At 37.5% G+C, this 14,020-nt stretch overlaps 1 protein-coding gene across 1 annotated transcript; it reads left to right on the top strand.

Annotated features, from left to right (window-relative positions):
• Nucleotides 1-4,668: 4,668 nt before the first annotated feature.
• LOC110678171 lies at nucleotides 4,669-5,466 on the top strand. Its single transcript, XM_021850795.1, has one exon. The coding sequence runs from the start codon at nucleotides 4,669-4,671 to the stop codon at nucleotides 5,464-5,466; it is 798 nt and encodes a 265-aa protein (XP_021706487.1).
• The last annotated feature ends 8,554 nt before the right edge of the window (nucleotides 5,467-14,020 follow it).

Below are 14,020 nucleotides of genomic sequence, written 5' to 3'. Positions count from 1 at the left end.
CCCCTTTTAATCAAATTATTCCAATCAGCAACGACAGATGTCCCCGATCCCGTCAAAAAACCGATAACCGATCCGAGCCGCCTCCATCAAATCAACAACTCAAATTAACATACGCCGTGGCTGCCGTCCGATTTATCCTTTGATTTACCACAATGATGCGGCCAAATCTAGTCTTTCTTTCGTTCCAGTGAGATTCAAAGCTGAAAAGTTTCTCCCCGCAGCAGCCAGCAGCGCCGCAATATCGGATAATCTGCCATTGGTCGGCGTGGTTCACCCACTCAGCCAGCAGCCCTATCTAGCGTAAGGGTATATGCTATGCAATTTTGCCAAGTCGATGCGAAACAAAATAGTACACGAAATTCCTGGAATTACAAAACGGTACGATATGTGAAAATATTTCGTGCTTCGGGGATGAACCAGCCTCGGGCTGAATTTCCCCTTAATAAAGAGTCAATCAATCAATCAATTTCGTGCTTCTCGATACAAAATCAGAATGAAACGAATTTTTTTATTGTTTTCCGAGGAACATAGGGTAGGTGTCCCAATTATGGATGCAATAAGTCAACAGAATGGATAAAAATTATATTTTCAAATTCTATCCAGATGGAATAGCAATGCAATGCTAATAAATAATAAAATGATTGCTCATGAAATTTCCAGAACTATTTTGTTAAATAGACATTAATTCAGTTTACCGCAATAGGTTCATGGAAGCATATAATTTTTCCATTATAAGTAGAAATGAAGTGAAAATTCAAAGTAGCTTAAATGAACTCACATTACCTTTCCAGTTCATGGTTTTGAGGAAAAATAGCGAAAATTCAAATATCAAGTATCGCAGAAACAACTCATGATATTAGCAGCTGCCACTTGAGAACTTTTTGGAAAAATCCTAATAATTGAGCACAAAACTTATGTTTAGCAAAGTAAGCTTAAGGTGAAGGTCCATTGAGCACGTAAACATAATGTTGCCATCCACTCGAGCCACCCGCTAAACCACCCTCTCGAGCCACCCAACACGGCGGAGCACAATGTTATGTGCGTCGGCCAAAAATAAATCATCATGTTCCATTTATACCTCCACCTACAGAATTATGTAGGCAGTATTACTTGCACACGTTTCATACAAATGTAGGGGAACTGGGTGTAAAATGCGCCGTTGGGGTAAAACGCGCCACCCTTGTTTTGAACGAACGACGTGCTTTGGGACGCTGTTTTTCAGCCGAGATAATGGAAAATGTATTGAAATGCTTCTCTATCTATATTTTTAGGTGTTTTCCTGGCATAAATCATGAGAAACTCGAAAAAACGTTTTTCGCTGTTTTCGTTGTAATTTTGAGTTATTTTCTATGCCATTTTTCAGGCCGATAAACAACAAAACTTTTGAAACTTTCACCGAGAATCGACTTATGCACTCCCATAGTTCGTATTCCATGCGAAAAAAGTGTTGAATTTATCCTTAAAAAGCCTATTGAAGGACTTAAACTTTAATCAACTCGTGGGGCAAAACGGCCACTCCTATTTCATAACACCAAAACAGCCGTTTGAATTCAAATTCCAGCAAACGTAATGCCAAGCTGTAGTTACGTGCCAATTTGAACCTTACAAATGCATATTTTTTGAATCAGCATGTATACTATAATCGAACAATAACATCTGATCAAACGCCCTTATGTATGCAACGTATATAGCAAGCATGATTGCGCATGCGTGCGCGCGAAAGACTAACGCCGAGATCAGGTGGCGCGTGTTACCCCGCGAAAAATAAAAATGCAGATAAGCAAGCATTTTGTAAAAATTGATTTATTAACTCCAGAAAAAAGAAAATGGATGGCTGTTTCTACTATTTTAAAGAAAACATGTTTGTCTATGAGATAATGAATAAAAAAGGCTTATAATAATGTTCTTCATAGCTGAAAACGCTTCCTTCCTTAGAGGGCGCATTTTACCCCCAGTTACCCTATTATTGTCGATATGAATTCTTCAACAACTTCCTTAAAGCTCAAAATCACAATTTATTTCATTTGGTAGTGGAAACATGCTATTTGACCAAAATTATAAGCATTTTTCACACCATGCGTGTGTTGTTTACTTTTTTTGGCTGTTTTATCCTCTCTTCTCTCGCTTCTCACGGACGGAGAAAGTTGCCATCAGTATGCATTTGAATTCTACAGTCAATTGTACTGTATAATATCTAATTTTCATTTTTGCTGTTAAATTGCGTCGTACATTGTTTTTCTCATGCTTACAAAAGTTTTGCTACACTTGTGACAATGTACACCTTCTGAGTGTTATGAAATTGTAAAATACGTGGTTGTAGCAAGTGTATGAATATCCAAACAATTTTATCCCAAACATAAAAACTGACATCACTTCCAATCAGTGAGAGCTGCGCATCCGATTCATAAACAATGTTGGCCCAGTGAATTTGTATTCCGGTGTTATTATTCGAGCACAAATCGGTGAATTTCAGTGTTTTATTGCTCCCAGGAGTACGGCGCGAGAAAACATAAAGTGTTACAAGTATCGCATCAGATTTTTGAATTGTCACGGTGAGTAGAAATACCATGAAAAGTGAATTTTAGAACGGGCACCGAAAAGCCTTCAAACAACAACACGGTGCGTGAAGAAGAAGTGATTCGGTAGTGCGTGATATTTAACAACACAAATCACAGCAGTAACTACATGTTTGCATTCAAAAACAGGTAATTTGTGAAAAACACATTATGGAATGCTTTCAGTTAAGAAACCACCGCTCTACAATAAGGTTAGTAGCTTCAAATAATCATTTTTTGTGATCGCTCTCCAAAATACTGCGAGAAGCGTGGGAGGAGGGAGTGGAAAGTGAAGGGGGAAGTAAGGTGCCATATTAGAGGCCATTTTGGTACTGATGGAGATATGTCCTTAACCTTCCTAAGGTGTTAAAAAAGTAACGCGTAAGGTATTCAGGCCATTTGATAGAACCATATCATGCGACCTACACTCAAAACGAATCTTCGTATTTTATCCAAAATCCATTTCGTAAAATAAGATTTCGTACATATCACGCTATTTTCATTCACCTTACGAATCATTTGTAAAAAATTCGCGATTCAGTAATTTTACGAAATATTCGTAAGATGCACGATTCATAATTCTTAAACAAGCGTTTTCATTTCTCTTTCACTTGCCCTTCTCGCACTGGATGAAAGTTCTCGAATACTTATTCAAAGAGTCGTTAGTCATAAGAGTAAATAAACTTAAATTTTTCTCTGAATCAACTCGATTTTCACTTTTATAACATTTAATTTTCGGAATCACGACGTAAATACCAAATAAAACAAATCAATACTTGAATTAATCTTACACTGCACAGTGGTCCAGAAAGGAGATTTATGTGGAAATATGCATTTAGAGCTTTAGGATGAAAACTGCCTTTTACAAATTTGTTTGTATTAGTAAGGCTTTTCGTTTGGAGTTATTCAAAATTAGGGTGGTACACATTTTAACTGAATTAAAAGAGCCAAAATTTTTTTTTTTTTTTTTGCTGAAATTGAGAGGTTTTTAGATTTTTATTAACATAGAATCACATAGTTTTCTGGATCCAGCGTTTTCAAACAAAAACTATTATCAGAAAAACTTTAATGACTTTTCAAATAAAGTGGATAGCAAAAAAATGCATGAAAATATTCGTCGTTCATTGACTTTTTTGACCAGACAGTCAACTCTCCCTTACTCGATATTCTGTAACTTGATATTCCCCCTAACTTGATGGAATGCGCGGTACCTTCAATTTAGCTGAGTTTCCCATAAAATTTTACTTCTCTAACTCGATATTTTCTTAAAAAGTTTCAAATATCCTCCAAATGTTAATAAAATCCGTAAATTTGAATGTTATGATTATGCTTATAGTAAAATTAAGGGTTTGACCTTTTTTCACTATGATAAAGTTTGAAATTTTTGTTGTATGTTCAAGAGGTGTAAAGTAGGTGAAATTATCAAAATTATTTGGTATTATTTTTCACGATAAAATAATTATTTTGATTGTATTTAATAAAATTCACGAAAATTTCAAAAATTAATAAAATGTGTGTTCTGTATCTCGATAACTCCCTTAATATCGAGTTAGAGAGAGTTGAATGTAAGAGCAATATAAAAAAACTGAGCATTTTGAGCATGAAAATAGATTTTAGACAAAAACATTCTCCTAAAAAAATTGTTTCTAAACATACAGTCTTCTACACGGAGAAAAAATTGGTAAACACAATTTAATTTTAGTTATTTTCAAACTAAAGTTTGGGTTGAATTTTGCACAAACAAAATCTTAGTTTAATTCAACCTAATACGGTGGTTGAAACAAACAAAATTGATTTTTCCACAACTTTTCATAATTAAATATATCATTTGATCAGTATTTGCCAAATTGATGTGAAAACTGTGCGCTGTATTCGAACTTTCGAACATCTGCCTTTTGAACGGTTGGTCTTCTTGTTTTCGATCCTATGCGTGCGTTTGTTTACTTTTCATTCGACACTCGGAGGCAGCGAATCCGTACCGAACTGGTGTTCATTTGTTTTATTTGTCGGTGTTAATTTTCTGTTTTGGGTGATACCTTCACTAAATTTGTAAGATGTAAGTACCATTTATGCTCATTTGCTAAAAAAAACATCCACATCACATCAGATAGTTATGTATTTTAGGGCCAAACGACCAAAAATCCAGAGCACCAATAGGGACCAGTATGCCAAATTGGTAGAAGAGCTGGAGGAGCAACCGGACATTGCCAAAGGATTTGCCAAATTCAACACCGATCCATTCTGGTCTAATTTGGCGGAAGACTTAAATAGCCTTGGCCCACCAACAAAAACTGCAGAAAAATGGAAGCGAGTTTGGGGCGACTGGAAATCTAACATTAAAAAGAAGTTGGTTTCAAACCGCAAAGAGCAGCGATCAACAGGAGGTGGACCGTGCAAGATAATCGAACTATTCTCTTTGGAAGAGAGGGTAGTTGATAAGGCAGGGCTAACGGCAGCTGTAGAAGGAATCCCCGATTCGGTTCCGTTTGGTGCTCCTCCGGATGAAGACGATGGTGGTGCGTTTAACGGCTCAATGGCGCGACGGATGTCAACAAACCAACAAGACAATATGGAAGAAGGAACAGATACCGAGACGCCCGCAAGTGCTACTTCAACACCACGCCGTCAGCCAAAACGTGCTGCTTCCAGTTTGCGCTTGCTGGACACGCAAGTCAAGCAACAAAAACAATTCCACACTGATATGCTGGATATCTTACGCAACCAATCCAAAAAACTAGATGACATGGGATACTATTGCAAAGAAATCTCGAAGAGATTGGCAGACCTGCAGGCTTTAAAAGTGGAGCAGCACAAGGAACAACAACGCCATAACCTGGAAATGGAGAAAATAGCTCTGGAAAAGCTGAAGACTAAGCGGGAAATCATTGCTCTTCAATTAGATCGCCTGTGATTAATTCATAACTATTTTTCCATCTGATACGACTTGAAAACCATGCAATCCAAAATAAATTAAAATCCACATCGATTTTCTAAAAGTAAACCGAAAATTTAAATTTACTGAACTTGTTCATCGTTTCGAAGTTCTTGAAGATGTACCGTAAAATCGGGTGTAATTGATCAGAAAGGTGAAATTGATCGTCGTATCACACGATTTTATTTATTCGTAATAGAGCACAAATATCAATGTAAGCTGCTGTTAATGAACGTTGTTTGTCGTGTGAAGTTTTTTTGCGTTGAAGAATGTTTATTACTATGAAAATAATGTAAAATTTCAAAATCATGCACGGTGCAGTATTGACAAACACCTATAAACTTCAATTTCTAAGCAAGGATTTGAACATAACATAATAATAATAACTTCAGTTTACCGTGGCGTAGCTGTAGTATAATTGGTAATGCGTCCGTGTACAGAATGGAAATTGTGGGTTCAAGTCCCGCCGGCTACATAATCTTTTAGCACAATGTTACCACAATTACACTTAATTTGGCAAACATATCTTTATCTGCCGATATTGAATACCTTTACCCTAAAAATAAACCTGAAAGTTTGTGAGGATGCTTGAGATATAACCCCAAACCAGATTTCATTATCAAAACTCGTGCCAATTAGCTCAAATGGTTGAAATAATTGAATTCCTATTAGATATCATTGAATTCCTTAGGAAATTGCATACATTTAGGCGTTTTCCGCGTAATTCTTGAAATTCAACTATTCAATATTTATATAAATATTGCATTGTTTAGAATTTGACAAGCATATTCGGATTCAAGGAGCTCAAATTTCTCATGTAGAGTTGTTTTGAAAACTGACAATAATGGCATTGACAAGTGATCAATTTCACCCCGAAATGAGATCCCCTGATTTTTTATTTTAGAGATATTTGTTAACATTAAAATTACATTTGTTAGAAAATGTCGGTACATGAGTCGATGAGGCTCACCTTCGTACTTGTTTTCCTGCATTCAGTTGTTTGGCATTGTTAACATTATAGAAAGCAGACTAGGAAAACCGTGAAAAATGATCAATTTCACCCAAATTACGGTATTAAATTTTTACGAAAGGTCCGCAAAAGTACCAGAGATCCTAATGATCCCCTCGGGCAAACTGCAACACCCAGTTATGCCAAGATTGTACATTCCAGTTAGATATTTCCATTCGTTAGTTGGAAACCCCCCCCCCCCCTATTAAACCCTTGTTAAACAGCCCTTTAAACCCCCTTACTCCCCGCTTGAACCCTCCTCTTCCACCCTTAACCCCTCCCTCCCATAAATCACCCTCAACCTCAGCTCTTCTTGAAACCCCCTCTGGAAGAATTTTCAAAATCTTTTGGAGCACAATATGGGATGTTAAGAAATTCCTCTGCAATCTATGAAGACTTCTGGATTTGAGAGGGAATTTTCCAATGACATGAAAACATCTTTTTAAATTCTGAGATTATTCTTTATGCTCTCTACGCCGCAAAATATTTCGATATTCTGTGAAATATTCCAAGGTTCAACAACGCTTCCATCGTTCACCAATTTCAACGAAGGATTTAAAAATCTTTAGTTTGACAATCGGGCACCAGTAGCGCTCACGTCGTTTTTTTTTTCGATACTTTTCAAAATTAACATTATGCGTATTTATTAAGGTGTTCTGCGTTAATGAAACACTATTATCCTAATTTGGTAGGGTAGGGTGGGGTCATTTGGACACCTGGGGTGGGATAAATACCCCTTTTATCTCCAAAAGTAAGGGATTTTCAGGAGTTTTGATGATAAGGATCGCATGCTTATATTCTCAAACCGTAAAAATCATAAACATATTTTAGCTGTACTTGAAAAGTGGACAGAGATTTTAATGGAAACAGAATGTTTGACAAATTGGACAATTGATGTAATATTTCGCTCGTGGTCGTAAGAATTTTTATGCGTATAGCCTTAACAAATTTCTCTGTGCCATTGAGTAGTTCCACATCTTAGGAAGAACTGGTGAGAAAATGAGAACTTATCATCAAGGCACTTCTGAATGAGGTCATTTTGACATGCTGTGTGGGGTGTAATGGACAATTTTTGTGTGGTGAAATGGATATCCCCTATAGGATGAAAATGAAAGCATTGGTTCCATCATAATAGTTCTGAAAGTCTGGAATTGTCCACTGGTGCACTAATAAATTCAAAACTTCTCTATTGCTGGTGCAACAAACTGGTTGAGCCTCAGAAGGTCAATTTAAGGCCTTGAAGATCTACCCAAGTCTTGAAAGATCTACTGCAAATTTTGAGTATCTACCGAAGTCTAACGTGATCCGCCAAAGTCTCTAAAAGACTAACCTAAATGGGGCAAACAAAGCTATAAGAGTTTGTGGAAGTCCTTGAAGCTCTAGTGTAGTCCTTATTGGATTACGAAGAGCCCCGAAGACTTGCCGCAGTCAATGGATATCTTTCAAAGTCTGTAAACGTATTAAAAGCTTGATGTTTTCGGGAGTCCCAGAGGTCTTCGGAAGTCCTGGAGGTCTTCGGAAGTCCCGGAGGTCTTTGGAAGTCCCGGATGTCTTCGGAAGTCTCGGAGGTCTTCGGATGTCCCGGAGGTCTTCGGAATTCCCGGAAGTCTTCGGAAATCCCGGATGTCTTTGGAAGTTCTTTAGGTCTCGGAGGTCGTGGAGGTCCCAAGAGGTCCTGAAGATCCCAAGAGGTGCCGGAGGTCCCTAGAGGTGCCGGAGGTCCCAAGAGGTCCCAAGAGGTCCTGGAGGTCCTCTTCTGGAATTCTGGGGCAATCTTTTTGGATGCTAGGAAAACTTTCTGATATTTTGAGAAAATCCTTCGGAATTCGGGAAAATGTGAATCATAGAGAATAGACTGGCCCAGCTCAGTATGGGAGAAAAATAAAGTTGTATGATTCCACGGGGCACCCCCCAGGATTATTTCTTGGGGTTAGAGGAAGCCTTTCTGAAAAATTCAGCTCATTTGGTCGTTCCATGAGCTGGCGCATTTGAATTGAAGTTAATATGGGATTTTCAGCTCAAACATATGAGCAACAGCACATCATCTACTGTTTGGTTCAGAAAAATTGTTAATTACGTTCAATTAAACCCAGAATGTCAAAAACACTACTTGATGTAATAGCGAAGAATATTGTAGAAGATTGTACCATGATCAAAATTAATAAAGTTTGTGTTTTAACCATCTGAAGTATATCATGCAATACTGCTTGTATTTCTTCAACATAGCTTGGAGGTAGTCACTAAGTGCATCATAGCCACCTATGACGCTGGGCGAGCTGAGGCACATGTCGCATGCATATAAGTGACTGTACGGGAGTGCTGATCCAAGCCTAACTTTCAACAACTTAAAGAGTAATGAAAATAAGATTAAATCCAGATACAACCTTCTGCAACTATGTTCATTAGGGTATCAACTAGTGTATTTGTCATTCTGGGCTTATTTGAACGTGAACAATTAGTATACGGAACGAAACAGTGACATAGGATCAATTTTCAATATATTTGAGACGAATATCCCATACAAATTTCAAATCTAATGCGCCAGCTGGTGGAGCAACCAATTGAGTTGAAATTTTGAGAGAGCGTTTCTCTTACCCTAAGGCTCATATCTAGGGGGTGCCCCGTTGAGTTTTACAACTTTTTTGTTTAAGGGCCAGTCTAATAGAGAATCTTCAGAGTCTTTGGAAGAATGTTTCGTGATTTGGCGAGCAACCTTATTTCTTTATTTTTTTTGGGATTTTGTAAAAATATTCTGCAATTCTTGAAAAGTTTATTGGCATACACACACTATTTTCTCACAGAATATGAGAAGAATTCTCCCAATATGATGCAGGATTTCCCAAGAAAGCTGGAAGATTTTGCCATAAAACCATAAAATTCTTCCATAACACCAGAGGATTTTCCCAGAATGCCGATAGGTTCTCCCAGAACAACGAAAGATTCTCAAAGATACTCAGAGGATTCTCTCAAAATACCGGATGATTCTCCAAGAATGTCGAAGGATTCTTTCAAAATGCCGGAGAATTCACCCTAAATGACGGGAGATTCTCCCAGCACGCTGGAGGTTTCTTTTTTTTTTAATTCTGAATAGGCCTATTTTAATATTCTCCCCTTCTAGTAATACTAGATGACCCCACGTGGCTCGCCAAGTCCATAAAAAGATAGAATATGCAAACTATTGTTTATAAATGTAAGCTGTATGCTCACTTCCAAATCATATGAAAACTCACACTTTGAGGAAATTGGATCATCCTTAGGTTTATTTGTAGTGCTGCTCCTTTAGTATAGTACCACCAAGCACTCTGTACAAAATCCATAACAAAACCAAAAATTTCTAAGTTCATTCACAGATATTATTTTGGTAAAAACTTTTTTAGATTAAGTTTTAAAAACATCAATTTTATTGATTGATTAAATGTAAAAGTGATTTGAATATTTAACGATTTTTTTTCCGTTTTCCTTAACCCTAATATGCCACCCTAATGTTGGGCCACCCTAATGATGGATCACTCTAAGTAGGGTTACCGTAATTTTTGATCACTATTATGTTGGCTACCCAACCCTAATGCTGGATAATCCTAATGTTCTAAAGTTGGGTCACTCTAATGTTGGATCATCCTAATGCTGGACCACCATAATGTTGGACCACCTTGATATTGGGCCACACTAATGTTAAGCCATCCTAATGTTGGGTTACCCGAATGTTTGATCAACCTAATGTTTGATCATCCTAATGTTTGATCAAACTAATTTAGAGCCACCCTTATGTTGGGCATTGTTGAGGCACCGTAATGTTTCAATACTGAAACGTCTTAAAAATAAAAAGGGGTTATTTTTTTTTGGGCACAAAAGCAATTACAGCATAACGGCGCCGAGTAGCGATTACAAAAATATTAAAATTAACATGTATATATATATATATATATATATATATATATATATATATATATATATATAAAATGAAGGTGTTAGCATTTAACTATTATCATTGAAGAGTTTCGTTTTTTCTGTGGTTCTCTATAAAACTATTTTCGCTTCGTTTATGAAGTTATTTACACAAATCAGAATCTGGTTGTTCAATATGCCCAGAATATCCCTAATACTGCAGGGTGTCGCGTGTCCGTGTTTCTGCAACTCGTCTAGCATTTTCCTTCGGTGCTCATTATACCTTTGGCAATGCCAAAGAATATGATCGAAGTCCTCATATCCGTCCCCACAATCGCAAATGTTTGACTGTTTAATTCCTATGCGAAAAAGATGAGAAGAAAGGCAAAAATGATTAGCAATCAATCGACTCATATTTTTAATTAGGTTTCTACTAAAATCGTGTTCGATAAACCATGGCTTACTACTGACATTTGGTAATATTGAGTAACAAAATCTACCTAATTCATCTTCGGTCCATTTCTGCTGCCATCTTGTTTGCATATAGCTCTTGATTATTGGCAAGTATTCGTCATATTGGATATTACGTTCGAAGACCTCTCCTGTTAGTGCTCCTGTTTTTGCAAGATCATCTGCGGACTCATTGCCATGAATACCACAATGGGCCGGGACCCACAAAAACCGTATTGTGTATCCGTTAGAGTATAGCTTTCTCAGAATTTGTTTCACCATCAACACAGTACTGTTTGAGTTTTTGTCAAGAACACGCGAAGAAAGCGCTTTAAGTGTACTCATACTATCGGAGCAGATCATATAGAGTCTTATAGGAAGTTCATCTATTAGGGTGCATGCTTTGATTGCTTTGTAAATTGCAGTTGATTCTGCGCAGAAGATCGATGCAGGAGATTCAAGTTTGTAACTTAAGCTAACGGTTTCGCTGTGCAATCCAAAACCTACGGTTTCGTAAGATTTCAATCCATCGGTGAAAAACATGTTCTCAGGTGGTACGTTTTCGGACTTATTCCGGAATAAACTATTAGCCAGTCTTTTGCGGCATATTTCAGAACTGTTCTCTAGCTCTGAATGTAAAGAGAAGTCAATTTGAGGTACAAATAGGAAGTCATCTATTTTGAGATGTGATGAGCATGAATGTGTGCTTGTTGTAGCATTCATCTCACTGATGGTGTTGAAGTACGAAACGAGGTAATTCTGGGGCTTGAGATTTTTCAAAATGGCAAGGTCCTTTTTTAATTGATTGTCTGAGGATATGTTTTTCAGAACAAATCTTAAATTCAATTCCTCATACCTCAGCTTCAAAGGTTTAATTCCAGCCATGATTTCCAAAGATGATGTATGGGTTGACATCATACTTCCTAAGCAGATCCTTATAGCTCGATATTGAATGCGTTCTAATTTGAGAATATGTGTTTTGGAAGCGCTGCAGAATGTAATGCAACCATATTCCATCACGGACAATATGGTTGTTTTGTACAGCGTGATCATATCTGAAGGGTGGGCTCCCCACCACGTACTGCAGATAGTTTTCAAGAAGTTTATCCTTTTCTGGCATTTTCTAACAATATCTCTAATTTGACCACCCCATAAGCATTTCCGATCAAACCAAATTCCCAAATATTTGTGTGGTTCTACCGCTTTGATCTCGTTTTGATTCAACATTAATTTCATTTCTGGCAGCTTATGCTTTTTCGAGAATATCATCATTTCGGTTTTACTACTGGAAAAGGTTAAACCATTGTCAGCTGACCATCTCTCAAGATTTCGGATTGAACTTTGAATGTGAGTTCTTGCTATTTCTTCGTCTTTTTCGGAAATCCATATTACAGCATCATCAGCAAACTGTATCAGCTCACAATCCTCCGTGATACAAGAATCGATATCGTTCACGTATATATTATAGAGTAGGGGGGACAAGCATGAGCCTTGAGGGACTCCAACGTATCCAATCCGGGTTTCTCTAATACATCCGTTTATTATGAAGTGCATAGTTTTAAACTTCAACAGCGTAAAAGGAAAGTCGCTCATCTGCCTTGGGAGTCCTATGGAAACCAGTTTTTGGTATAGAAGATCAATACGTATAGAATCAAAGGCTCCTGAAATGTCCAAAAACACAGCGGTCAAATTTTCTTTTTTGGCAAATGCTAGTTGAATCGCAGTAGAAAATTTTCCCAGGCATTCACGCGTTCCACGAGCATGTCTAAGACCGTACTGAGAAGGAGATAACACTTTTTGTTTCTCTGCCCAATGTTCTATACGAACCAAGATCATTTTTTCAAAGGCTTTTCTGTCGCATACTAAAAGTGAAATTGACCGATAAGATTCATGTTCGGCAGCACTTTTTCCTGGTTTCAATATAGGGAGGACTTTTAGTTCGTACCACGTACTAGGACAAACATTAAATTTGAAAAAGGCATTGTAAAGATTCAATAAAAGTTTTTTCGCGTTGAGCGGCATGTTCTTCAGTAAAGCAAACTTGATACCATCCATTCCCGGAGCGTTATTCTCTGCCAGACACAATGCTGATTCCAGTTCTTCCAAACTGAAATCCTTCGTTAAATCACAGTTGCCATCTCCTAATGAAGAGTTCTGAATCTCGGGCTTCGAATTTGGGGCGAATTGAGGGCAAATTTTTCTGCTGAACTGTTCGATCCATTCTTCAGAGTAACTATTTAAATTTTCCCTAGGTGTACTACTGTTTCGCATTTTTTTGGCAATAGCCCACAATGACCCAAGAGCGGTGTCTTTATCAAACAATTCAATGAGTTTTTTCCAGTACCCACGTTTTTTAATCTTGAATAATCTTTTAGATTCCGCCTCGGCTTTTTTATATTTAAGAAAGTCCTCGGTACTCCCCGATGATCTAAACGTTTTGAATGCATCTGACCGTTTTGTCAACATTTTGGAGCATTCCCAATCCCACCATATTGTAGGATTCTTCCGAACATTGCCTCCGTTAGGGATTGGTTTCGTTTGACTCGCAATTGCACTTTGTTTTATGGAATCGATCAAAAATGCGTGTGTCTCTATCGGATCCTCGGAGTGATTAATTTTGGTGACGATCGAATCTAATTGTCCTCTATACCTATTCCAGTCTATGTGTTTGGTTAAATCATAGTTAGTTGTTGAAGCTGGTTCTGAAGTGTTAGATTGAAGTGATACGATTATCGGAAGATGATCGCTTCCTGATGGATCATCGATTACTCTCCATGAACAGTTTAACGCTATTCTTGATGAACAAATTGACAAATCTAGTCTACTACATGACTGAGTGAGACACGCTATTCTAGTTATTTCACCAGTGTTCAAAATTACAAGATCAAATTCATCAGTTACATCGTAAATAACCTTTGCTCTACTATCATCTATTTGCTCACCCCATGCGCATCCTTTCGAATTAAAGTCACCTAAGAGCATCAGAGGCGCAGGAAGTGTATCTACAATACGCTTAAGATCTGTGTATCTTAAGTTGATAGTGGGAGGAATATAGATGGAGGCAATGGTTAACTCTGTTGATTTGACATTAATAGTAGCGGCCACTATCTCGATAGGGGAGGGTTGTTCAATCTCAACTCGTTTAAATTCAATCCCGTGCTTCAAACCAAGCAGAACTCTGCCATACGG

The sequence above is a fragment of the Aedes aegypti genome, chromosome 3 (assembly GCF_002204515.2).
Source record: "Aedes aegypti strain LVP_AGWG chromosome 3, AaegL5.0 Primary Assembly, whole genome shotgun sequence".
In the NCBI taxonomy this organism is placed as follows: domain Eukaryota; kingdom Metazoa; phylum Arthropoda; class Insecta; order Diptera; family Culicidae; genus Aedes; species Aedes aegypti.
The sequence above is the reverse complement of the archived record's forward strand: the minus strand, read 5'-3'. Positions and strand labels throughout refer to the sequence as shown.

Bases quoted from the DNA above. Each gene is read 5' to 3' on its own strand.
- LOC110678171 (XM_021850795.1), top strand. From the start codon at position 4,669: ATGTATTTTAGGGCCAAACGACCAAAAATCCAGAGCACCAATAGGGAC.